At 56.7% G+C, this 22365-nt stretch overlaps 2 protein-coding genes and 1 long non-coding RNA gene across 9 annotated transcripts; 2 read left to right on the forward strand and 1 right to left on the reverse strand.

The window, feature by feature from the left end:
- The first annotated feature begins 436 nt into the window (after positions 1 to 436).
- On the forward strand, positions 437 to 12243 carry HOXC9 (homeobox C9). Its single transcript, XM_027106499.1, has 2 exons — positions 437 to 9565; positions 11329 to 12243. Exons 1-2 carry the CDS (start codon positions 9028 to 9030, stop codon positions 11571 to 11573), a joined length of 783 nt encoding a protein of 260 aa, XP_026962300.1. The 5' UTR covers positions 437 to 9027; the 3' UTR covers positions 11574 to 12243.
- LOC113620541 (uncharacterized) lies at positions 12138 to 18369 on the reverse strand. Of its 7 annotated transcripts, none has more exons than XR_003432813.1 (4): positions 17787 to 17900; positions 15431 to 17612; positions 15023 to 15240; positions 12138 to 12514 (listed from the first exon to the last, which is right to left on the reverse strand). It is a non-coding gene; the product is annotated as an uncharacterized LOC113620541 (long non-coding RNA). The 7 variants fall into 7 exon arrangements; XR_003432812.1 differs by lacking the exon at positions 12138 to 12514 and adding an exon at positions 18253 to 18369 and having other exon boundaries at positions 14119 to 15240; positions 17787 to 17940; XR_003432816.1 differs by lacking the exon at positions 12138 to 12514 and adding an exon at positions 18253 to 18368 and having other exon boundaries at positions 14119 to 15240; positions 17787 to 17914.
- On the forward strand, positions 18091 to 21753 carry HOXC8 (homeobox C8). Its single transcript, XM_027106507.1, has 2 exons — positions 18091 to 18676; positions 20046 to 21753. The coding sequence occupies exons 1-2, from the start codon at positions 18241 to 18243 to the stop codon at positions 20336 to 20338; spliced, it is 729 nt and encodes a 242-aa protein (XP_026962308.1). The 5' UTR covers positions 18091 to 18240; the 3' UTR covers positions 20339 to 21753.
- Positions 21754 to 22365: the final 612 nt, after the last annotated feature.

The following is a 22365-nucleotide window of genomic DNA, read 5'->3' on the forward strand; positions in this document are numbered from 1 at the left end:
TCTCTCATTCTGGCCGTCTGCTGGGGGAAGCGGAGGGAGGATGGGCTAGAGAGTGTTGGAGCTTGAAGCTTAGGTCTTCCTGCTTTCTGCTGGTTTGGATGTGAGCCTTAGCCAGGCTCTCGGTCCCCACTCTGCCCGGCCGTGGGGCTTTGCCAGGCAAGTGGCCTGATCGGAAGAGGCTCTGGAGTGGTTCGGCCACACATAGACGAAGGGAAGCCGGAGTCCAGCTGAGAGACGGAGAAGATCAGAGGGAATCTAGGAGGAGAGCACAGGAGAGCCAGAAGGGCAAGACAGGGGACCCAGCTGGAGAGTGGAAGGACACTCCAGCTTCCCCCAGGGCCAGGGCCAGAGGCAGGGGGGTAGCTCCGCTGCGGTGCTGGGGGCGGGGCGGGGGTTTGGCAGCTGGAGGTCCCATTTCACCAGAGTCTCTCTGAGCGATTTGTTTAGACTAGCAGCTGATGAGGCAGTCAGATCCCCTACCCACCCAGCCACCCAAAGTCTACTCTCTCGTCCTTAGGGAGGTCGTGAGGGCGGAAAGGGGGATGGGGCTGAATTTCTTCCTTCCCCAACCCCCTTCCCTTCTCCTGATAGATGCAGAGCTGAATCTCCCGCCCTGTTCGCTCAGCTGATCTGTGGCTTAGGTAGTTTCATGTTGTTGGGATTGAGTTTTGAACTCGGCAACAAGAAACTGCCTGAGTTACATCAGTCGGTTATCGTCGAGGGCCCCAACCCACCTATCCCGCTCCTACCCTCCCCAGTGGGACTGCCCCCAGCCCCCCTCCTAGATAAGGCAAAGTGGGTACAGGCTGAGGCGGGCTAGCTGTGAGTGGGGCTACACCACGAGTCTGGAGAATCCCGCTTTATCCTTTCCACTCCTCAGCCTGTCCCCATCCCCGTGATTGAGGGAGAGGAGTTCTTCCTGCAGCTATTGTTTCCTGGGCCCAGCTGATGGAGACAGACAAAGAAGGTCTAACCAATTCCAAGGAAATTCAGGAATTTGAGTAAGAGGTGGCCTGGCGGGCCAGCTCAGTTGGGTAGCAGGGTGGGGCAGGACGATTAAAATAGAAAAGACCACAGAAAGAGAAAGGGGTCTCTGGAAGAGTTAGCTTCTCCTACCTTCCACCTCCAAGGAAAAAAATCTGCCTCCAGTCGGCTGGGGCTGGAGCTTCTCCTTAGAAAAGTGGGGTGCCTGGGGTCCTAAGAGTTGGGGAACTCTGATCAGCAGCTCAGCCACCTCGCCTTCCCCTTCTATATCTCCGTCGCCAGGAGAAGGGCACATTTAGGGTGCTAGTAGGCTGGAGGAAAGCCATCCAGTCCAAGTAGAACCCCCCCACACCTACCCTACTGGGAAACATCAGGGCAGGAATCTGGCTCTGGTCTCTTTCTAGCTGTCTGTTGCCCGTAGGCCTTGGTGTGTTGTGTCTGTGCCTGTCAGGCAGTTGCTCGTCTTTGCGCTGTGTGGAAATGTCTGGAGGCTGCCAGCGCCCACCATTACCATATTGCTGGGGAGGTTGTCGGCTGATGCCAGGGGGAGGAGGGGAGGGTCTGGGTTAGGGAGAATCCAAGCAGTGTGCAACTTTGCAAAGCTTCTTCCCCTCCTCGGCCCCTCTGGTTGCTCAATTCTGGTCCTGGTTACTAGAGAGAGGGCTCCCCAGCGAGGTTTCGCTGCCTGCAGAGAAAACTGGGGAGGACCAGGGAGAAGGCGGAGGTACACCCCCGTTCCCAGAGAGACTGGGAAAGAGAAAGCCAGGTTCTCGGTTCTCTTACTTTGGAATTACTATGATTATTAAAACATTATAGACTTTCAGACAAGGGAACAAAATCATGTCCCCGGAACACAGTATATGCATGGAGTTCTGTATTCACGCAGTTGCCTGCTGAGGGCTTATACGTAACCTTGGATGAGTGTGGGTCTCTGTTTCTGTATCTCTATCTCCTCCAGGCTCTCTCAGGTCCCCTGTATATATTTTTGTGCACACTCGTGTATCTTTCTCTCTCTCGTGTACGAAGAGACCCAATGGAGACTAGAGGAGAAAATGGGAATAGGGCCTTCCTTCTCCCCAGCTGAAACTGTCAGTCTTTCTGTCTGTCCCCCAGCCCTTGGTAGGGGAAAAAAATCTCTTCCCTTGGAAGGAAGTGCTCAAATCGCCCTATGGCTCCCGGGGAAATGGGGAGGTTTTCAGAGAGGAAGGCCACCTGGTACAAGGCAGGCAAGGGCTTCCCCAGTTTGGGAGCCCCTAGCAGTCTCTGAGTTTTCAGGCTGTCAGAAGCCCGGGGCCAGCTGGAGTGAAGGGAGTCCCAGGCAGGGGCTGGGTGCTCAGGAGGGCCTGGCTTGGAGACGGCATCCCTGATGGGCCGAAATTCACCAATGAACGACTTCTGTGCTTTGGGTCTCTCTGCCCCAATATCTGTTTCAGAGCTGGTGGGCTTATGGGGTGGGTGGCCCCCCCGTATCCTGGGGAATGGGGTACATTGTCACAGGGCAAGGTGAGGGCCAGTCTGATGGCCAGAGTCCACCAAGGGGCCCTGGGGCCATGGATCGTGGCTAAGGCAATGGTGGTTATTTATTCTCTTCGCTGGAAGGGAGTCTTCAAAAGAAACAGCGTGAAGAGGAGGGAAAAAATTATCTCTCGTCTGTGGATATTAAGATGGATTTTTATTTCTTAAAGGACCCTCCCCGCCGAGAGTGCATAAGCGTAAACTTAATATATGCTCCGCAGCCCAACTCCAGAAATCGCAATAAAAGTTAAAACCTCCCCTACTGTTTTTTTTTAATTATGATATGGGAAAGAGGAGCAGGATTTATAGAGCTGAACTCTCGGAGTGTTTAAGACTTGCAGGAGAAGGAGGAAAAGGCAAGAGCTCGCCAAGGAGAGCCTTGGTCTCTGAGATCTCTCGCCTGCCTGCGGGGGCTCCGGCTTAGCCGGCCGAGCCTCTGTGGCCTCCCTGGGACCTCGGCTCCCCAGCACCCTCCGCCCGGGCCCACCGGCCTGCCTCAGCTCGCTCGGAGATGCAGCCCTTCTTGGGAACAGGTGAAGGGCAGCGGGGCCAGGGACAGGGGGCTGCAGGTGGGAGCGTCAGGACACTGGGCTTTGTGTGGGTCCCGTGCAGGGGAGGAGGTTTGCAGCCCCGGGCAAGGCCGCGGCCCGAGGGTGGCCAGTGGGCGCCTTGGCTAGGAAGGGTGTCCGGCCGGGCGCGAGAGCACGAACAAGGTGGATTGTGTGTGAACTTTGGCCGCAGACGGAGCGGAGCGGGCTCCTGGGCAGAGGCCAGCGGCGAGGCGGGCAACCGGAGGTTGAGTCTGTAGTAAGGACCTTGAGGTCTGTTTGGTGTTTGGGCTGCGGGGGCGGCGGCCCAGAGTGTGCAGCGCACAGCGCCCGGGGCGCGGCGGCCAGCGTGGGCGAGGCGGCAGGCCCCGCACACCTCTGCAGCTGCAGGGCCGGGCCCAGGACGTCTGAACTGAGGCCCACCAAGGGTCAGAGCGTGAAAAATAAATGCAGTTAAAGGTCTTTCTTTCTTTCCTTTCCACGTAAGAGGTCCTTTCTTTTTTGTCTCTTTCGGAGCTACCTGGATTTGGTCCAGAACAGGTTGCCCGCGGGAGGGCCCCGCGAGCGGCAGAGCACGAGGGAGGGAGAGAGGGAGGGAGGGCGAGGAAGAGGGAGGGAGGGAAGAAGGGCGGGCAGCGGCGGCTGCGGTGGCCGGGGCTTCCCTCCCCCGGCGGAGGCGGCTTCCCTGCATCTGTGGCCGTGGGGAGCCGAGGAGCAGGTAACGAAGGCGCTTCCCGAGGCGGGATTGGACCAAGCCAGAGGGACCGAGGCTTCCGGGTCTCTGCCCAACACCCTGGAGGGGAGAGAAGGTAGGGAGATCGGCGCTCACCCGGCCTGGCACAGAGGCCTGGGAAATGTTGAACCTGTATTTGATTTCAGGCTCACACTCATGTTGTGAGTCTGTCTGCCTCCGGAGATGCGGTTTGCCTGGCTGCCTGTCTGTCCGTCCGTCTGAGACGTCCCAAACCCTAGGCTGTCCTTCCAAAGGCTGGAAAAAATCGGGCAAATTCGTCGGAATGTACACTTTCATTCACTGGATTCTCTGCAACTCAGCGGAGCTGCTTGGTGCGCGCCCAAGTTGGAGGGAGCGTTCCTCCTGCTTTCTGGCTGCCGGATCCTCTGGTTCCCTCCACCGTGGGCTGAGTTTCCGGCTCCAGGTTCGCGGCTTGCCCTGAGGTTTGAGGCCAGACAGCTCCTAGCCTGGCAGGGAAGGCGGGGGAGAGACTAGCGGCTCTGGCCCCTTAATTGTACTTCGGACCGTTATTGTCTCTCCTTTCGCCACCTCGGCTTCCTCAGTCTGGGCTCCAAAGTCACTGCAAATTTCCTTGCGACACACACGTCCCACAAAGATCAGGTAACCAGGCGCCCAAGGCCACGGGGGCTCCAAGCGCAGAGCACCCCTAGCTCTGGGGCCGCTCCCCCTCCAGCCACTCCCCAGGCGGGGAAACCGGACCAGGCTGGGGGAGCTGGAAATAGCCCCGTTTGCTGTGGGGCGGCTGGGCAGGGGGCCGGTGGGAATGTAGGCCGTGGCGTTGAGAGGGCCACGTTCACAGCCCCTGGGGGTTTCACTCCTGCTGGGTTTAGCGGCTGGACTCCTAGTGTGTAGGGATCCCGGGTACCCACCTGGGGTGGGTGCAGGACGCTGGTCTCCTCGCCGCAGGCCAGGAGAATTCAGTTTCTGCTTCCAGCGCAGGCCTGAGCTAGGAGGAGTTGTGTGTGTGGGTGTGTTTTTCCCAACAAAGAGGGATCAGGAGAGAAAAGGGGGGAAAGTAGAGGGGAACCAAGGAGGGGGCGGGGAGGAGGAGAGGGCAGCCTCCGGAGAGGTGAACTGAGCCCATTTCAGGGGGAGAAGGAAAATGAAAGCAAATGGAGTCCACACAGCCTCCTCCGCACTGACGAGCCGGGAGCGGGCGCCCTGCCTTCGGGCTCGGGGATGACCCGCTGGGGGACCGGGAAAAGCCTGTTTTAAATTTAATCCGAACTTGGCGGTGTGGATTGAACCAGAGGGAATTTAAATCACTAAAAGGGAGGTGCAGGGCAAGGGGAGGGGATGAGGCTAACCTGCCTGTCTTTCTGTCTGTCTGTCCTTCCCACGGTGGTGCTAGCTTGATTGTGGTCCCAGCTGTCCAGGTCTGAGGTGATGCAGTAAGGGTGCTCCGCCCCCTGAGGGGCCTCTCCTGTGCCCAGTGCCGTCTTCTGGGGTCAGAAGAGAGCTCTAAGAACTAGAGTGGATGCACAACTGCTAGCTAAAGCTGGGGGCCCCCGCCCGTCCCCAACAGGGACTTCCAGTGGCCTCCGGTCCCTTGGGTTCCCCATCGGTGATGAGGAAAATTGAAGGGAGTGGTGTGGGTGAGAGGGAGGCTGGGAACCGGCAGGAGATTCAGCAGGCGTAACTGAACCTGGGAAGACAAACCCCTCCTGCTTGGCGATCCCACATCCTTTGTGCCCCGACACCTCCAAGCGTGGGTTTGGGGAGAGCCTGGAGTTCTGCTTCGGAGCCCTGACCTGACACCCCATCTCCAAATGCAGAGAAGGGGGCACTACCCACATGCAGTTGTGGAACCCGAAGAACCTCGGCCTGGTGAACTCAGGGACTCCCAGCCTCTTCCAGCCCCCCTCCTCCTGGCTGCCTCTCTCAGCAAGGCCTAGGCAAAATGGGGCATTGGTGGGGAGGGGGCTGTGGGCGAGGCCTGCTTCCTGATCCACAGCTGTGTCTGTGCCTGAGTGAGGAGGGTCTGAGTTCACTCTCCGAAATGCAGGCGACAATCTCCCCTCAGTTTGACAGGGAATTTGACGGCAGCAGAGTACGTGGGCCTGCTGATCCAGGCTGCCCCACCGCTGCTGCCTCTGCTGGGTGGGCAGGCTGCTCAGGAGCTGAAAAGAAGGCGGTGACCGAAGTGGGTAGCAGAGAAAGGGGCATCTGTTTACAGCCAGTACGTCTGGGGTCTCTCCCACATAGTAGAGGCCCACAGGAGAGGGGCTGTAGGGGCATCTTTCTTCTAAGAAGACTGAGGTTGGGACAGATGGGCTCTGTTCCCTGGTGAAGACGCAGAGGAGGAGCGGGTGTGAAACCTTCTCCTTCCTCATGTCTTCTTTGCTCCTTGACGAGTCCGTGGCTCAGCTCCCAGCTGCCCGGGCGGCTGCCTGGGCCGAGATAGGGTTCTATATCCCAGAGGCCTGGTGTACCCACCTCAGCAGGTCGCCCGGGAGAGGCAGGAGAGAAGGCCTCTTCCTCCTTTGTGTCCAGGCAGAAGTGGCCGCCGCGCCTGGAGCGGGTCCCGCGGCAAAGGCCCGGCCAGCCAGCGGGCTGCACAATGCCACGGCTGCTCGGCCAGCCCGCGCCCTACCCCGTCCTGCCTTCCTGTCACCGCCCTTCCTCCGGCTCGCTCTCTGCACGCCTTCCTTTCCCTGCTCTCCCCCTCTTTTCATCCTGCCTCCCCTCTTTTCTGTAATTCTCCCCTCTTTCTTTCTTTTATCCTAATCCGTTTTCTTTTTTCCTTCCCTCCTTCCTTCCTCCCTTCCTCTCTATGGGCCTGGCGCCGGGCTTCAATCTTGTTGTCTCAGGCTGTCTCGGGCTCTGTCCTCTGATGTCCCCTTGGTCGCAGTCTGGCCCCAGGCCCTCTGACGGCTACACAGCTCTGCTCAGCATTGCCAGCAGTCACCCCAGAGCCAGGCAGGGTCCCCAGCCGCCTGGGCTGGGGGAGGTGCTGATGGCGCTGGGGATCTGGAGGAAGCCTCGGCAGGGGAACGGGAATCTCCTGTCTGTTCCTTGAACTAGTGAGGGAGAATTTTTGATTGACAGCTAACCCGACTCCATCAAGGCCAAAGAGGTATGCTGTTTCTTGGTGTAATTTGGATTTCCCAGACCAGTCCAGGCCGGGGCAGGAGAGCATAATCAGAGCCGAGGGTAAAGTGGCTGAGGTCCTGGGTCATCTCTCCCCAGCCGGGTATTTCTCACGTCACACGCCCCCCATGCGTCGAAATCCCAGCCCTGCTAGACCGAAAAGGACATAACCGGGGTGGTGGTGGGGGGGTAAGTAGGGACTGGGGAGGGGGCCTGGCAGGCTGGGGTCAGTGCTTCGAGCTGCAGATCTATCCTTCCCCCTCAACTTCCCCCCACCCCAAACACACATATTACACTCTCTGGGACACCTCTCTCTAGCCCTTCTCCTCCCCAGAGGAGACAGGTCGACAGAGATGTGCGGTGGGGGGGAAGCAGCCTCTGCCCCCCACCCCTGGCATTTGGTCCCTTCCTGGGGACAAGAGGGGAAAGAAGGGCAGGCGTCTCGGATCTGGGAAAACTCATCCTTCCCTGCTGCCTCAGAGCCTGTGTCTTAGCCTCAGCTCCTGCCTGTTTCCCCTAGCGCAAACTGGACTCTTCCCTGCTGACCCTGAAATTGTACCCCTCCTTCAAACTCACTCTGCCCTGCCTAGGGTACATCTGTCTCTGGGGACATCACCTGCTCTTCTCCCCCGCCCCCAGCCAACTTCCCTGCCCCCTCTCTTGCACCCACACTGAGAATTTCCTGCTTGCCTAAAGCCCACTTTTGCTAAACCACCATGGGACAGTGTGATGGAACGCAGAGGGCTGGGCAATGAACCCCAGATTCAAGGAGGAGGGTAGCGACCAACTTATTGGGGGGAGGAATCCAAGTTGTGTGATCTTCCCTACAATCACACTACCCCTCCAGAATTCCTGTGTCTGACTCCAAAGAAATTGCTTTCTCCCATTCCTCTGTAGCTTTTTTCCCGTTCCAAAAACAGCCTACAATTTTATTTAATGAAAGACACATTTATGAACAATCAAATGATCCTCATAAAATTTTTATTGAAGGACGTAAAAACAAGCTACTTGCCCACGACCGAGGTCACTCTCTCGCCTTGCCCGCTCTCACCCTGGCTCTCTGCAGACAGAGCCCTGGAGTGACTTCTTTTTGGGGGGCGGGGGAGGGCAGGATGTCTCAGAGGTGGGGTTGGGGGCAAAGGAGGGCGAGCAGGAAGACGGGATGGGGATACCCCACTGAAGTTGTGTAGGTCTCTCCTCCACTTCTTCAGGCCGGCAAAGAAAGATAAATAGATACAGACAATAAATTTAAAATAAAGGCGTTTGCATATCTGTGCCAAAGCCAAGCGAGGACTTCTGGTGACAAAGGTGTACGAGGTCCCGAGGTCCTACCCCTCCCACCCGCGGACCACCTTCCCCAAGCTTCCTCTGCCCCAAATTTGGGGGGCTGAGTTGGCCAGTGGCAGAAGGACGCTCCCCTTCCCCTCCTTCCCTCCCTCCACCCCAGCTTCCCCAGTCCCCTCCCACTCTCCCTCCCTCGCTGCTGCTGCTCCTGAAAGAAATACATACATACACACTGTTTAAAAACGTATTTTTAAAAGCCACGTTCGGAACTGACAATCGCTGATCTCGGCTTGCGCAGAGACTGCGGGAGCGTCGGGGCCGACAGAGACGGATTACGTCAAGAAATAGTTCCTCCACCTACCTCGGCCGGCCTCTCCGCCCCTGCGGGGCTCCCGCACCCAGCTCGGCCCCGGGGGTCCGGAAACCCTGGCTTCGGGGAGTGGCACTTGCACCCCATCAAGAATCCTCCCGGGGGTGGGGGCGGAGGCCATCTGCTTAGGGGTGGACACGAGCCAGGGGCTTCTCTGCTGACATGCGAGTTGTCCTGAGGGAGTGGCCGGGTCCTTGGGTCCAGAGTTGCGAACCCCCAGGAAAACGCAGGTCGCGGGGATCAGCAGAGAGAAGAGGGTGGGAGAAGGTTAAAAAAAAAAAAAAAAAAGCCAGGAAAAAAAGCCCCTGCGCATTGATCCGCGCCGTATTTTTGGGTAAATACGATCACGTGGGGGCCGGGGAGCCAATGAGCTGCGGGGAAAAGGCTGGAAAAATAATTACCTGCCTTGATTGTTCTGTGAGCAGATAAAAAGTACATATACAGTTCATACAATAATCTTATGTATGTAAAACCCTGTTACGATGTCGGCGACGGGGCCCATCAGTAACTATTACGTGGACTCGCTCATCTCTCACGACAATGAAGACCTCCTAGCGTCCAGGTTTCCGGCCACGGGGGCTCACCCCGCCGCCGCCAGACCCAGCGGTTTGGTGCCGGACTGTAGCGATTTTCCGTCCTGTAGCTTCGCGCCCAAGCCGGCCGTGTTCAGCACGTCGTGGGCGCCCGTGCCCTCGCAGTCGTCCGTGGTCTACCACCCGTACGGCCCCCAGCCCCACCTCGGCGCCGACACGCGCTACATGCGGACTTGGCTCGAGCCGCTGTCCGGCGCCGTCTCCTTCCCCAGCTTCCCGGCCGGGGGTCGTCACTACGCCCTCAAGCCGGACGCCTACCCCGGGCGCCGCGCGGACTGCGGCCCGGGCGACGGCCGCAGCTACCCGGACTACATGTACGGCTCGCCCGGGGAACTGCGCGACCGCGCCCCGCAGACCCTGCCCTCGCCCGAGGCGGACGCCCTCGCCGGCAGCAAGCACAAAGAGGAGAAGGCCGACCTGGACCCCAGTAAGTTGGGAGCAATTTTCCTTTACAACCCGCGCGGGAGGGGAGGGGAGGCCGGGCGGGGGGAGCCGGATTACAGCCCCTCCGAGCGGCGCAGGGAGCGCGGGAGAGGGGCGAAGGCGAGGGGGTGAGGACTCAATAAAAGCGAATTACCTTGGGGAGCTTTCAGGGGCAGGAAGGTCTGAGAAGGGCGCCCAGGGAGCCAGGTTGGGAGAAGGCTGAAGGGGGCTCCTCTCCCAGGAGCTGGCTTTGATGAGACCCCCGCCCACACACCCCCGGCCCAGGCTTTTTGGCTCAGTCGCAACTTTCGAAGAAATGCAGACAGGGCCAGGGGATGGGGTGGGGGCAAGGTTCATTTTATGGTTTGGAGTGGGATGGGGGAGAGATGGGGAGGACACTGGGGGCAGAGAGGAAATAACCCCAAGGAGAAAAGCCACCCCTTACCTCCCAGGCAGTGTAGGGGTCCTCACTCCACTAGAGATGCATAAAACAGAGGGTCCATGGGCTTCTCCCCCAGGAAGGCTGGGTGAGGGGTCTGGGGGCTTTCCCAGCCTAGGAACTTGGAGAGATCAGGACTTCCAGAGTTGGGGGAGAGAAGTGGGGTCCCAGTCTCCTTAAACTTGAGAGCCCTCTTCTGAGTGTCTGCAGGAGAGAGGGGTGGGAATGGGGGTCAGGGAGGAGGAGTGGGGAGCGGGAAGCGGTATCTCCCCCGATTAGAGGATTGTACACACACACAACACACACACACACACACACACACACACACACACACACACACACACACACGCCAATCAGGGAAACAGGAGCCTTCTGAGTATTGCAAAGAAAGGCAGGGGGAGGTGAGGTGAGGTGAGGTGGGGGGACAGGTGAGAGCTGCAGGTCCAGAGAAAGAGGAAAGAAGGGGAAACAGCAGGGGAAGGGGTGCAACCCCTGGGTGTGAGGAAGTGTCTGGGGGAGTCCCAGGAGGGGGTTGCAGGAAATCCTTTCCTGCAGCCCCATAAGGGGCCAGGGCCTAATTATACCCCTCTGAAGGCTTCCCTCCTTGCCCTCAGCTACTCCCATAAACCTGAAATTGGAGGCTTGGCTCCTGCAGAGCCTGTCCTGGGGCTGGCAGGAGGAGGGGGCACTGGAAGCCAAACAGGGAAGCTAAGATATAGGGGAGCCTGTCCCCAAGGCCAGCAGCTCCCTGGGGAGAGGAGAAAGGCTTTTCCCATCCCAGCATCACTCTGAGAATTCGCCTCAGCAGGGTTGAATTCTGAGAGAGCGGAGATGGGGCGCTGGAGAGGGTAGTGAGGGGCTTGGGGACTCTCAGGGTCAGGAAGCAGAACTGCTGAAATTTCAGGACTTCGTCGTGGGCTGGGAGGATGGGAGGGGGCAGAGGAGGAGGGAAGTGGGGAGGAGAGAAACCTCGCTATAAAAATAAAAAACAAGAGAGAGAAGCGTTTATGGGCCTATGAAACGGTTGGGAATTTGGACTTTTTATGGGGATATTCTCGAATTACTACTCTTGAAGCTGAGGACCAGACTGTAGAGGCTTTGATAGCTTCGATTTCCTATCGTTTTAGGTGCTGGAAACCGAGGAGGGGGAAGATGAGGAGGGGGGAGAACGCAAAAGGAGTAAGGGGGGAAATTCCTCAAGTAAAATGTGTCCAAATTCAGGTTCAATTATTGGGTTTGGGGAGCCTGGCTGAGGCTGGGGGGGTGGTGCCAGGCGTCCTGGACTGGAAAGGGGCTCCACTGACCCCTGCCTGTGTTTGGCCCTCCAGGCAACCCCGTGGCCAACTGGATTCACGCCCGCTCCACAAGGAAGAAGCGCTGCCCCTACACCAAGTATCAGACGCTGGAACTGGAGAAGGAGTTTCTCTTCAATATGTATTTAACCAGGGACCGTCGGTACGAGGTGGCCCGGGTTCTCAACCTCACCGAGCGGCAGGTCAAAATCTGGTTTCAGAACCGGAGAATGAAGATGAAAAAGATGAATAAAGAAAAAACCGACAAGGAGCAATCCTAAACCCTGCCGCAGCCTGCTGCCTCGGCACAGCCAAGGGAAAAACAAAAAACCCACAAAAATACCCCGACGCAGGCGGGAGACAGCACGAAAAAGAAAAGGAATGAGCAAGATAGAGAAAAGCCAATCGGCTTAAAAAGGAAAAAAAGGGAAAGGGAGAAGGAAAACTCTTGCGAGATTTGGGAGGGTTCAGTGTTGAGAAATTGGTGTTTTAGTTAGTTCTACCCAGCAAGGAGGAGGAGGCCGGGAGAGAAACCGCGTTCTCTTCTCCCAGCGCAACTGAAATAAATGACACACACAAATGTGATTTTTTTCCTCCTTTCTTCAGAGAAGCCAATACTTGAATCGCTATATTTCTATTTTTTTTTCTCCTGTGTTGTATTTGGTCCGGGCCATCCTTCCCCAGGCCTGGGGTGCTCTGAGTGCAGATTTTGTACAAACAAACAAAAAAAAAAGACACACACATATACACAAGAACGCTTCCCAGCCCAGGAGCTGAGGGGCGAGGGCCGGGGACCATGCCGCAGGCTGGGTCCGGCGGCTCAGGCCAGCGCCTCTGGCGTGTACATAGCAGTGTCAACTCATCCCCAGAGTCCGTCCTGTAACGTGCTTCTGTTTGTTGTGGTAGAACAGCTCTGTGTTAATATATCGAAGTCACTTAAAAAACCAGAAACCCAACCGTATCCAGTTCTCGTTATTTCTCCTCCCTGTGGCTCTCAGGCTTTCTGGCGTGGAGGAAGCAAGTGCTTAGATCCTTTCGGGGAGGCGGGAGCCAGGCAAGGGGCTCCCTCTGCTTCGGAAGGGCAAGTCCCCAGCCGCTTCTCCAGGCAGGGTGTGATGGGGCTGAGGGCTCCCAGGGTGCAGCGGAGGCTGCCGAGGCCCGGGTCCAGTTGTGCCTGCCCAGGCTGGCTGCCTGTGAGTCTCCTGGTAGCTCGATGGAGTCCCTGGGGGTGGGGGGCACAGCATGAATGGTTTTCCCTGGCTGTAATTAATTGTAATAATTTATGAGTACATGAGATCGGAGAGAAGAGAGAGGTAAAGATGAAAGTTGGGTGCTGGGTGAGGGCCCGGGCTGGATTCTTGCCCGGCTGCATCGGTGCTTCGAGGGATGGCTTGTGGGGAGGGGGGGAGCAGTGCTAGGGAGGGTGTGTGGTGAATGGTGAGGAGGAAGAAGGCCCAGCAGGCCTCAGGGAGCCGGACAGGCACTGGGCATTGAGAGTGAAAGAAGGAAGATGCAGAGAGAGAGTAGGGAGGGAAGAAAAGGAGGAAGGAAGGAAAAAAGGAAGAGAGGCAAGGGAGGGAGGAAAGAGAAAGAAAAAGAGGGAAAGAAAGAAAAGGAAGGAAGAGAGACAGGGAGGAAGGAGAAAGATGGCAAAACCAGAATCAGAATTAGATTTAGTTTCTACTTCTCAATGTATTCTCAGCTCGTCTCTCTCTCCACCTCCTGGTTCTCTCTTTTCTAATCAATCTCTCTCTCTGGTGCTTAGTTTGAATGTTGATCTGGGGGTGACGGGGTTATGCTGAGCGGCTGCAGCATTTCTGGGAGATGGCGCAGCTAGGGCCCAAAGAAGCTGGTCAGGGATTAGCCAGGAGTGGGGTGTTCTCTGGTGGCTGTGGGACCCAAGGGGCAAGGATGTGGGGATGTGTGTGTAACAGCCCAATGGGGCTGGTTGGCTGCGTAGCACCCCAGAGCGCCTTCCCCAGAACCGGCAGTTTTCATCTGCTAATCAGAAGCAGACTCAAGCTGCCGGGTATGACTCGGCCCGGCGCCCCCATTCTCGGAAATCCCCCAATCTGGAAACTATTAAACTCAGACTGCTTGAAATATAGCCCTTTAATATCTCGGGCTGCCCATTCTGGCGAGGGTGCAGAGTGTTGCTCTGAATACTTGGGGAATACCACCGTAGAAGAAAATAATTGGGGACCCCAGTCCCTGTGCAGCTCCCTCCATGGCATCACCTTACAGGACTGGTGAGGCACTTGTAGGGACCAGCCCCTTCCCCATCATTTGAATCTCCTACCCCCTCCTTCTACTAAATACTCCAATTTCGGGGGCTGGAGGAAGGTGGGAAGAGGTGAACATTTTGTTTTGATAATATTTCCTCTCGTTTTCCCCGCTTAAGAAGAGACCTCCCCAATTCCAGAAGCGATTGTTTTCTCGGTCCTTTTGGAAGGTGCTTTGCCTGTAGTTTTCTCTCTTTTCTCGCTTCCTCGCTCCTCCTCTGGGCCATTTTACTGTTCTGGGACCCTGGCCGCAGTTCCGCACCGGGCGGAGGACAAGGCACCCATCTCCCTCGGTCCTGACCGCCGGGACTCAGGCTTCTCTCCGGCCCGAGCTCGGCGGCGTTTCCGGGCCTCCACCCGGCCCCTGCTCCAAGGCCCTGTCGCCTCCCCTCGTCCGTCCGCCAGCGCGGCCTGCTTCCTGCGGCCCGCCTGAGCCGGCCTTGCTCCGGGCAGGAAGGAGGGCCCTGAGCAGAGCGTGGGATCCAGAGCAGGCCCACCCGGTCCAGCCCACTGTTCAGTACCAGCTCGGCCTCCAGCCTGCAGGTCAGGATTGGATTCTAGTTTTATTTATTGTCATTTGTGAACTCAAACTACAACAACACAACACACATCTGGGGAAAGAAACGAAAGCTGGGGAGGAAAGAGGGGCTTGCAAACGCCCCCCTGCCCTAATCTTCTCCTCCCACCTCTCCTCTGCTCCTTTGTCAGAATCACAAAACCCTAAATGTTGTTCCACTTGGGAAGGCAGAGGATAGGTACATTTCCGCGGCCCCGAAATGCCTCTTTTATGGCGCTGTTTGTCTCCCTGCGCTGGATTCTGAATGGGGCCGAACAAAACAGCAGCGCGGAGCTGGCTAGACGTCTGGGCTTAATTGTTTTATGGTTTAAATAAGGTGGACACTCTTTCCTTTGAAATCGGATTATAGGAATGTTTTGTCTATGGTCCACGGAGAACAGGACCTCACTGGCTGGGAGGGAGAGGTGGAGAGAGCGCGCGCGTGAGAGAGAGGGATGGGCTACAAACCAGGGGGCAAAGAGCCAGGAGAAGTCAGAATCCCACCCCAAAGTCCTGCAGGCGGCAGCGGAATAGGCGGTGCGGAGCCAGCGGCAGGGTAAGAGGAGCGAGGAGTTTAGGGTGCGCGCCGCGGGCGGGCGGTCGCGGGAGCTTCGGCGCGTGCATCTGCGTGCGCGGAGGTGTTCCGAGGCCAGAAATGCGCCTGAACGCGAGGGAAATCGCGGCAGTTCCTTTGCACAGTGTCTCTTAATGCGAGAAGGGAGGGTGACAGAAAGAGAAAATAGTATGAAACCTTTGACAAGGTTTATTTCGAGAATTTAGAAAACAAAAGAGCAGCGGTCCGGAGGGAAATCCCTTCCGGGGACCCCTCTCACGCGCACCCATTTGGAAACTCCTTCCTCCCACCTCCCACCTTTGGGTCAAGCCTGAGGACCTGCTTGCTCTAAGCTGTTGGCTTTTTCCCGGCTGGACTGCATTGGAGTAAGTGGACGCGAGGTGGCGCTGTTGCTCAATGTTAGAGGCGGCGGCGGTGCCCCCGGCCGGCCTGGCCGCACTGACGTTTGAGGCCCGGCCCCGAGGAGCAGCGACGAGAAGGCCCGGCGCCCCGGCCCAGCCCGGCCTCTCTGGCTCTGAGCAAATCAATCCTCTCACCTGTGAGGTGTAAATAAATCGAGAGTGGCGGCGGGAGGTGGGCCCTCGCTCTGGCAGCAGACTCGGGAATCTCAGGAGGGCGGGCGCCGAAAATAATCGCTTTGCGGAGGAGATAAGCACGAAGCAGGCAGCGCGTAATTAACACGAAAAGGCAGAATGACCCGGACAAACGAACATAAATCCGTGGTACCTAGGAGGGCGGTGCAGGCCTCGGGGCGAGGGACAGAGACGCCCCAGCAAGGATGGGGGTCGAGGGACAGAGACGCCCCAGCAAGGATGGCTGCTTGCGGTTCCTTTATTTCCAGGCTCCCGGAGCGAAATCAACCAGATACGTGTAAAAGAAAAAAAACAATCAAATGAACGAAAGAAAGAAAAGGCGAGGGACGCCCCCCGCTCCATCCCGAAAGGGGAAACCAAGTCCAACCAGGGATTTCGGGACTGGTGGGCTCTCGGAGCAGACGGTGCTGGCAGCACACTCGGGACAGTCGCATTCCAGGACACAAAGGCCCGGAAGACTAGCTCTGTGGCAGGGTTTTCGCTGGACCATAAAGTGTCGAGATATCCTCCCAGCCCCTAAAAGATAAGGCGCAGGCCCCAGAGCGGATCCGGCCTGCCCAGCCTCCTCTTTCCAGGAGGGGAGGAGAAAGTATTTATGACAGTCCCCAGTGACCTAGAAGCTGGGAGCCCAGAGTCTGTCTCGTTCAGCTCAGTAGCCACAGAACAGGCTCAGAAAAGGCAGGGCCAGAACCAAGGCTGCGGAGTGCTCTGGTAGTGGAGGAGACCTCTGTCATGCCCTCTACTGCCCTGGACCCTGGGGAGGCCTGCAGCCCTGGCACGGCCCTCCGCTGACCCTCCCCTCCTGCTGCTCCAGGGCCAGAGTTCTGGGTGTCACAGAGTTTGGGCGGTCCCTAAGTCAGACGGGGGTAGGTTCTTCCAAATTCAGGGGATCCTGGAAGCGTCTCTTGCTGGGCCACCAGTGACTGTCCTTTGGGAATTTGGCTGAGAGTGGCCATTTCCTCAGCAATTATTTAGATACAAAAGGGGGAAGCTCATTCTCTCTACACCATCCTCCCCTGCACTTTCATTTCTTCCTCCATCCCCAGAGCTGGGCTCTGGATGGGGAAGAAAAAGATCTGGTTTTCTAACCGCCTCCTACCTCATCCAGCCCTGAAACCCCAGGATGTGGAAGGAAAACAGGTAGCAATTTTTTTTCATGATGCAAAGGGCTAAAGCTGCATGTGTGTTGATCAGGTCTTATTTTCATATGTGCCCGGATGTGCGTGTGTGTGCACAGTGTCTGTGAGGTGACAGGGGTGCTTCCTGGCATGCGTGATAGCTGAGTGAGCATGCATTTGATGTTTTTCAGAATGGAAGGTAGCACATATAGTACGTGTGGATCCCGAGTATGGCCCCACGTTGCCCTGTGTATGAGAACCTCACACACTGTGGAGGGGGGAGGACCGGAAAAATCATTCTTATTGCTCTTCTTCATTCACCTGCACACAGCGCACATATCCACAGCTCTCAGACTTTCTCCTTTTCTCTCTGTCTGGGTGAAGTCCACATAATTGTACATGCTTATGGCCAGGAAAGGGTGCTGATGGAATAAGGTTCCTTTATCCATTAGAATTAACTTGAATTTACCCAGTCTTGGGGATGGGGGAAGCCCCCCAGAGAAAGTGTGGGTAAATATTTAAAGAGTGTCTGTTGACAGTTCCCATCCACATCCTGGCCTGGGCAGCCTGCCTGGGGAAGTGTAGGGGTGTGTGTGTGGTGAAGCCAGGGGGCCCCTCCTAGCTGAACTGGCATTTCCTATGGGGTTAGGGTATGTGGGGACAGCTAAGAGGCCTGCTCTAGTCTCCTCCAACCCAGATACAACGGGTCTCCCAAGAAGAAACCTCCTGGATCAGCCCAGCCAGAAGCCAGGGACCCACCAGCTGCCCTCTCCTTCTCTGTCCCCACCAGCAGCTTTGCTCTCCAGCAAGCTCGTGGCAAGCCCAGGCAGGAGCTGGTGTCTGAAGGGTCAGTGCAGCCCTGACTGGGTATATGGAGTGCCCCCGGCCTCTGGCCCTCTCCACTACCCACAGCACGCAGGCAGGCAAGAGAAAAGGATCTAGGGAAGACAGGGCAGCTTCCCACCCTGGAGAGGGGCAAGAGTCATGGAGGGTTCTGATGCCTGAAGTGTTTGGGGATATGATGTGCTTGTTCTTCCTCAGAGTCCCCAGACTTAAGGACGCCCCTGGGGAGCCCATCTTTGGGGGTTAGGGGAGCAACTTTCTTGTTGGCATTCAACCCCTCGGGGGGGTCTTATACCTGTTGAGGTAACCTGAGTTGACCTGCTGGCTCAGGTATCTCTCTCTCTCTGTCTCTCTCTGAGAGGAAGGAAAAGAGAAGGGGGGAGAGGCACCTTCAAATCTGAATGCGCACCTTGGAAAAGCTGGCCCTAGTCATTAGCTAGAGCTGGCTCACCACCCCCCGACATACCACACCCCCATCCCTCCCCCTTCCTCCCCTGCCCTTCTTCCAGGTCCCCCCCAGCCCTGAACCCCTCTACCCCCCGCCCCCCACTCTCCCCCTCTCCCTCTCTCCCTCTCTCCCTCTCTCCCTCTCGCCTGTCTTCATGTCGTGGATTGATGAACGCGAATCGCGTGTAAGCGCCGCCACCGCCGGGAGTCTGAGGAATTGAGGAATTCGCCCGGGCTGTTAAAGGAAAGAGCTAAGTGCGAGAGCGCGAGCTCTACCTACCGACAGTGAAGAGAGCCGCCGCCGCTGCCGCCGCCGCCGCCGCCGCCGCCGCCGCCGCCGCCGCCGCCCGCGCCCAGCCCGCGAGCTGCGCCGCCCCGCCGGCACCCAGGCGCCCCCCACCTGCCCAGCCCGGCCCGCCGCCCCGGGGAGCCGGCCGGCCTAGGGATCGCCCCCGGGGGGAGGGCAGTTTCGGGGTCCCGGGCGGGGGAGTCGGGAGCCAGAGGGGAGAGGGCGGCGGGTTTTCATGTGCCCAGCATGAGCTCCTACTTCGTCAACCCCCTGTTCTCCAAGTACAAAGGCGGCGAGTCCCTGGAGCCGGCCTATTACGACTGCCGCTTCCCGCAGAGCGTGGGCCGGAGCCATGCGCTGGTGTACGGGCCCGGCGGCTCGGCGCCCGGCTTCCAGCACGCCTCGCACCACGTCCAAGACTTCTTCCACCACGGCACCTCGGGCATCTCCAACTCGGGCTACCAGCAGAACCCGTGCTCGCTGAGCTGCCACGGAGACGCCTCCAAATTCTATGGCTACGAGGCGCTCCCCAGACAGTCCCTTTATGGGGCTCAGCAAGAGGCGAGCGTGGTGCAATATCCCGACTGTAAATCCTCCGCCAACACTAACAGTAGCGAAGGACAAGGCCACTTAAATCAAAACTCGTCTCCCAGCCTCATGTTTCCATGGATGAGACCCCACGGTGAGAAGCCTTTTCTCTTTCCCCCTTGGTCTCCCGCGCTCCGGGGTCTCCCCCCGCCCTTGCCTCCTTTTTGTCTGCCCTCGCTTTACCTCCTGGCTTGGGGCTCTCTCGGGCCCCACCCCCGGGCGTGAGTGGGTTTCTGGAGGTTGGGAGGTTCAGCTGGGGGTGGGGCACGGAGTTCGCCTGGGGGATTGGGGTGAAGGTGGGGGAAAAGGTGGTGTCTGGGTGCAAAGGGTTAAAAAAAACGTTTTCTCCACTTCTGTCAGTCTGTCTGTCTCTCTCTCTCTCCCCTCCACCCCTCTTTCTCTCCCTCTCATCATCTTTAGTCAAAGTTGGGGAGGTGGCTGGGAAGGGGCCGGGGACCCTGAGGTTATCAGCTTTTGGAGCAAGCCAGTTTCTCCATAAGGCAGACAGCCTCAGTCCAGGACAGTGGCCAGGCTGTCTTGGGGTGAAGGGAGACCCCTGCTTCCCTCCCCTAGCTGGATCAGAGGGTGGCGGGACCCCAAGGACAGGTGCTCTGCCTGTCTGGGGCACCCACCACCTTCTCTCAGAGAGCTAGCCTTAGGGCCACTACCCCAACTTTGCTTTACTTCCCTCAGTTGGAGAGAAGAGAGAGAGAGTCAAGGAGAAGAAAAAAGAGTCCCAGAAAGGATGGAGGCCATGCAGATTAGAGAGCTCTGTGGTCTGGGGGACCCTCGCCAAGCTGTCCCCAGTCAAAGGCTTGCGGGGTCTCCCTGAGACCCTCAGGGCAGGGCAGGTCATGAGCCCCTCCAAGGGTGGCCTCTCAGAGCCCAGTTTCGAAGTAAAAGGGGACGCGAGAAGACGACAAGTTCCAGTGGGGATGGCCCGTGATTTATTTGCTGGTCTCCAGTTAGCAGTCAGGCCAAGCAGTGATACATTCCAGGAGATCAATTATTTTTCTTCTGGAAAAGCATTAGGCAGAGAGATCCGAGGAAGGGCAGTGAACAGAGCCCCACTTCTTCACCCCCAGCCCTTATGCCTTCCTTTTGGAAACAGACTCTGTCCCCAGCCTTGCTCACCCAATGCCCCTCTGCACTTGTGAACAAAGCTGCAAGGGCCAGTTTTCTGGGACTGCAGGCCTGGGGAGACTCTACAGTGCCCCCCTGGCCTCTGCCAGCCCCTCCTTTCCAGACAGACCCCAGTCCCTGCCCCCCCACCTCCCAAGGTGGAGCCAAGCCAAAACAAACCCCCAAACTTTCCTGCCCTTGCCTGATTTCCACTCTTGCCTTTTCTGCAGGAGGGAGGGGAACTGGGCAGACCACAGGGGGGACTTCAGGGGAGGAAGAGTGACAGGGGAAAGCCAGGCCCCCACCCAAACATAACCAGACTGGGCTTCTGTTCTGTCCAGCTCCGGGGCGGCGCAGCGGAAGGCAAACTTACAGCCGGTATCAGACCTTGGAACTAGAAAAGGAGTTTCTCTTTAATCCTTATTTGACACGAAAGCGCCGGATTGAAGTCTCTCACGCCCTGGGACTGACTGAGAGACAAGTGAAGATCTGGTTCCAGAACCGAAGGATGAAGTGGAAAAAGGAGAACAACAAGGATAAACTGCCGGGAGCCCGAGACGAGGAGAAGGTGGAGGAAGAAGGAAATGAGGAAGAGGAGAAAGAAGAGGAGGAAAAGGAAGAAAACAAGGACTGAGCAAAAAAGAGAGGACCCCCCCCCCGCCTTTAGCAACTCCCTTGAAGTTTCGTTTTATGGTAGCGGATAAATTGAGAAGTTTACGACTGTCATTTGCTTTTATAGAGAATAGAATGACACTCAAAACCCCAACTACCTGTCAGATACTTGCAGCTCGGGTTTTATTACCTTTGGACTTCCCCGGATCTTTATTTGTTTGGGGACTGGAGGGGGGAGACCGAGACACAGCGAAAAGTTCCGAGTCTCTGCCTCAGTCATTGCCCCAACACACACACTTGTCCGTCCCCCCACCCTTCTTAGTCCTGCCTGGATTTTAAGGTCTGAGACCTGGCGTCTTTGCCCCTTCTCCCGGCCCCGTCTTGCCACCCTGCCACCTCCCTGCTTCTCTGGTATTTATTTTAGAGGGGAACCCCCTCAAACTGCAGAAGAAGACTCGTGGCGGCTTTGTTTTCAAGCTAGGATTAATGTATTAGATTGACTTTTTTTTTTTTCCCAAAGGACAGAAAATTGAAGGAAGGAAGGAAAAGAAAGGGAAGATGTTCAAAGACATTTTTTAAATGATAGCGAGGAATATCCCCTCTCCCTCCCTGGGGCTCCCCGCTTAGAAAGACTCCCTTGACTTTCTCTAGGAACCTGATGGAAACCTGAAGCAGATGGGGTCTCCCCCTCCCCCCTCCCTTTCCACGGCGTAGATAGGAGCCTGCAGTCACCCGCTAAGATCCTACCTAGCCATCCCATGGTCACTCGGGCCCATGCCTCCCTCCCCTTTCCTGTCTAATTTCTGTTGTTGGGCCCAGCTTCCTCTGAGCTGCATTAGTGAGCACTCAGACATCACCATAATCATGAAAACAATAATAATACTGATAATACTGATAATAATAATGAGTCTTTAACATACTACCTAAAGGGAACCTGCAATAATCTTGAAAAAAATAAAAAAGAGAAATTTAAAAACATCCTAATATGGGAGAAAAAAAGAGAAAAAATTTAAAATAAAAAAAAAGAAAGAAACCTCCAATGTATTTTATCACTACCTATAGGAAGAAATCCCGCTTTGAGAGTATTTGTAATGCGGTTTTGCTGTCGTTTGTTGCTGCTTCTTTCAATAAGAAAAACCCAACAACTGAGACTGCCTAGCCCGCCGGTCCTGTGAGCTTTTATTGTGCTTCTAACCCCAGTAGAGTAGAACTAAATTGCACTGAATGTATAGTAAACTCTGTCTTGAATTCTCTGTTTATGCAATGTGCTCGAAAGGAAAAAAACGTTAAAATATATCTATAATAATAATTTTTTGTCATTTGTCTTTATGTCCAGCTATGAATGTAGATTTTGTGTCCCAGCAGCCCTGTTTCTGGTCCAAGTACTTTGTATTGTATACGTGAGTCATAATTAAAAAAAAGAGGAGAAAAATAGTTGAAGCTGCAATGACTGAGTTGTTTTTTCCCCAGCACACCCCCCCATTCTCTACCCCCCTCCCCTCCTTTTGCTTCTTTTTCAACACTCTGGTAAAGGTTTCCTCCACTGATTTGACTTGGGGTTGGGGGCACTCACGTGGAGAGGAGCAGGCTGGACTGGGAGGGCAGGTGAAAGGGGGGAGGTGAAGAAGAGGGGGAGGGGGAGGGGGAGGAAGATGCTCTTGGGAGAACCTTGGCTCCAAACAAAGTGGGTTTCTGGATGCCAGGATCCCAATGGGAAGAAGGCGTCTTCTCCCCACTTATCCCTCTTCTTCCTCCTCGTCCTGGGCTGGGCCCAGACCCAAACTCTGCCCCTGTGCCCCTCCGGCAACTAGGCCTTTTTCTTCCAGGGGCTGGGGCTCAGGATGAGGATGAGGCAATGGTGTGCTTTCTCATCTCCACATGCCCCTCATGGCCAACCCTTGGTACTCAGCACCCAGCATTAGACCATGAACAGGGTGGGAAGGATGTGAGGCTCAAGGCAGTCTGGAGGGCTTGGCTGGAAGAAGCTTGAGTGTTGGGGGGCTAGGAAGCTTACGCCCAGGGGAGAGGAGGGAAGGAGAAGGGGAGTGG

Source organism: Aethalodelphis obliquidens, unplaced genomic scaffold, assembly GCF_003676395.1.
Source record: "Aethalodelphis obliquidens isolate GAN/ISIS:26980383/991018 unplaced genomic scaffold, ASM367639v1 scaffold8, whole genome shotgun sequence".
In the NCBI taxonomy this organism is placed as follows: Eukaryota; Metazoa; Chordata; class Mammalia; order Artiodactyla; family Delphinidae; genus Aethalodelphis; species Aethalodelphis obliquidens.

Excerpts from the sequence above, each read along its gene's own strand:
- HOXC8 (XM_027106507.1), top strand. The coding sequence starts at position 18,241 with ATGAGCTCCTACTTCGTCAACCCCCTGTTCTCCAAGTACAAAGGCGGC. Across the intron at positions 18,677-20,045 it reads TCCATGGATGAGACCCCACG|CTCCGGGGCGGCGCAGCGGA; the intron begins GTGAGAAGCCTT and ends TGTTCTGTCCAG.
- HOXC9 (XM_027106499.1), top strand. The coding sequence starts at position 9,028 with ATGTCGGCGACGGGGCCCATCAGTAACTATTACGTGGACTCGCTCATC. Across the intron at positions 9,566-11,328 it reads GAAGGCCGACCTGGACCCCA|GCAACCCCGTGGCCAACTGG; the intron begins GTAAGTTGGGAG and ends TTGGCCCTCCAG.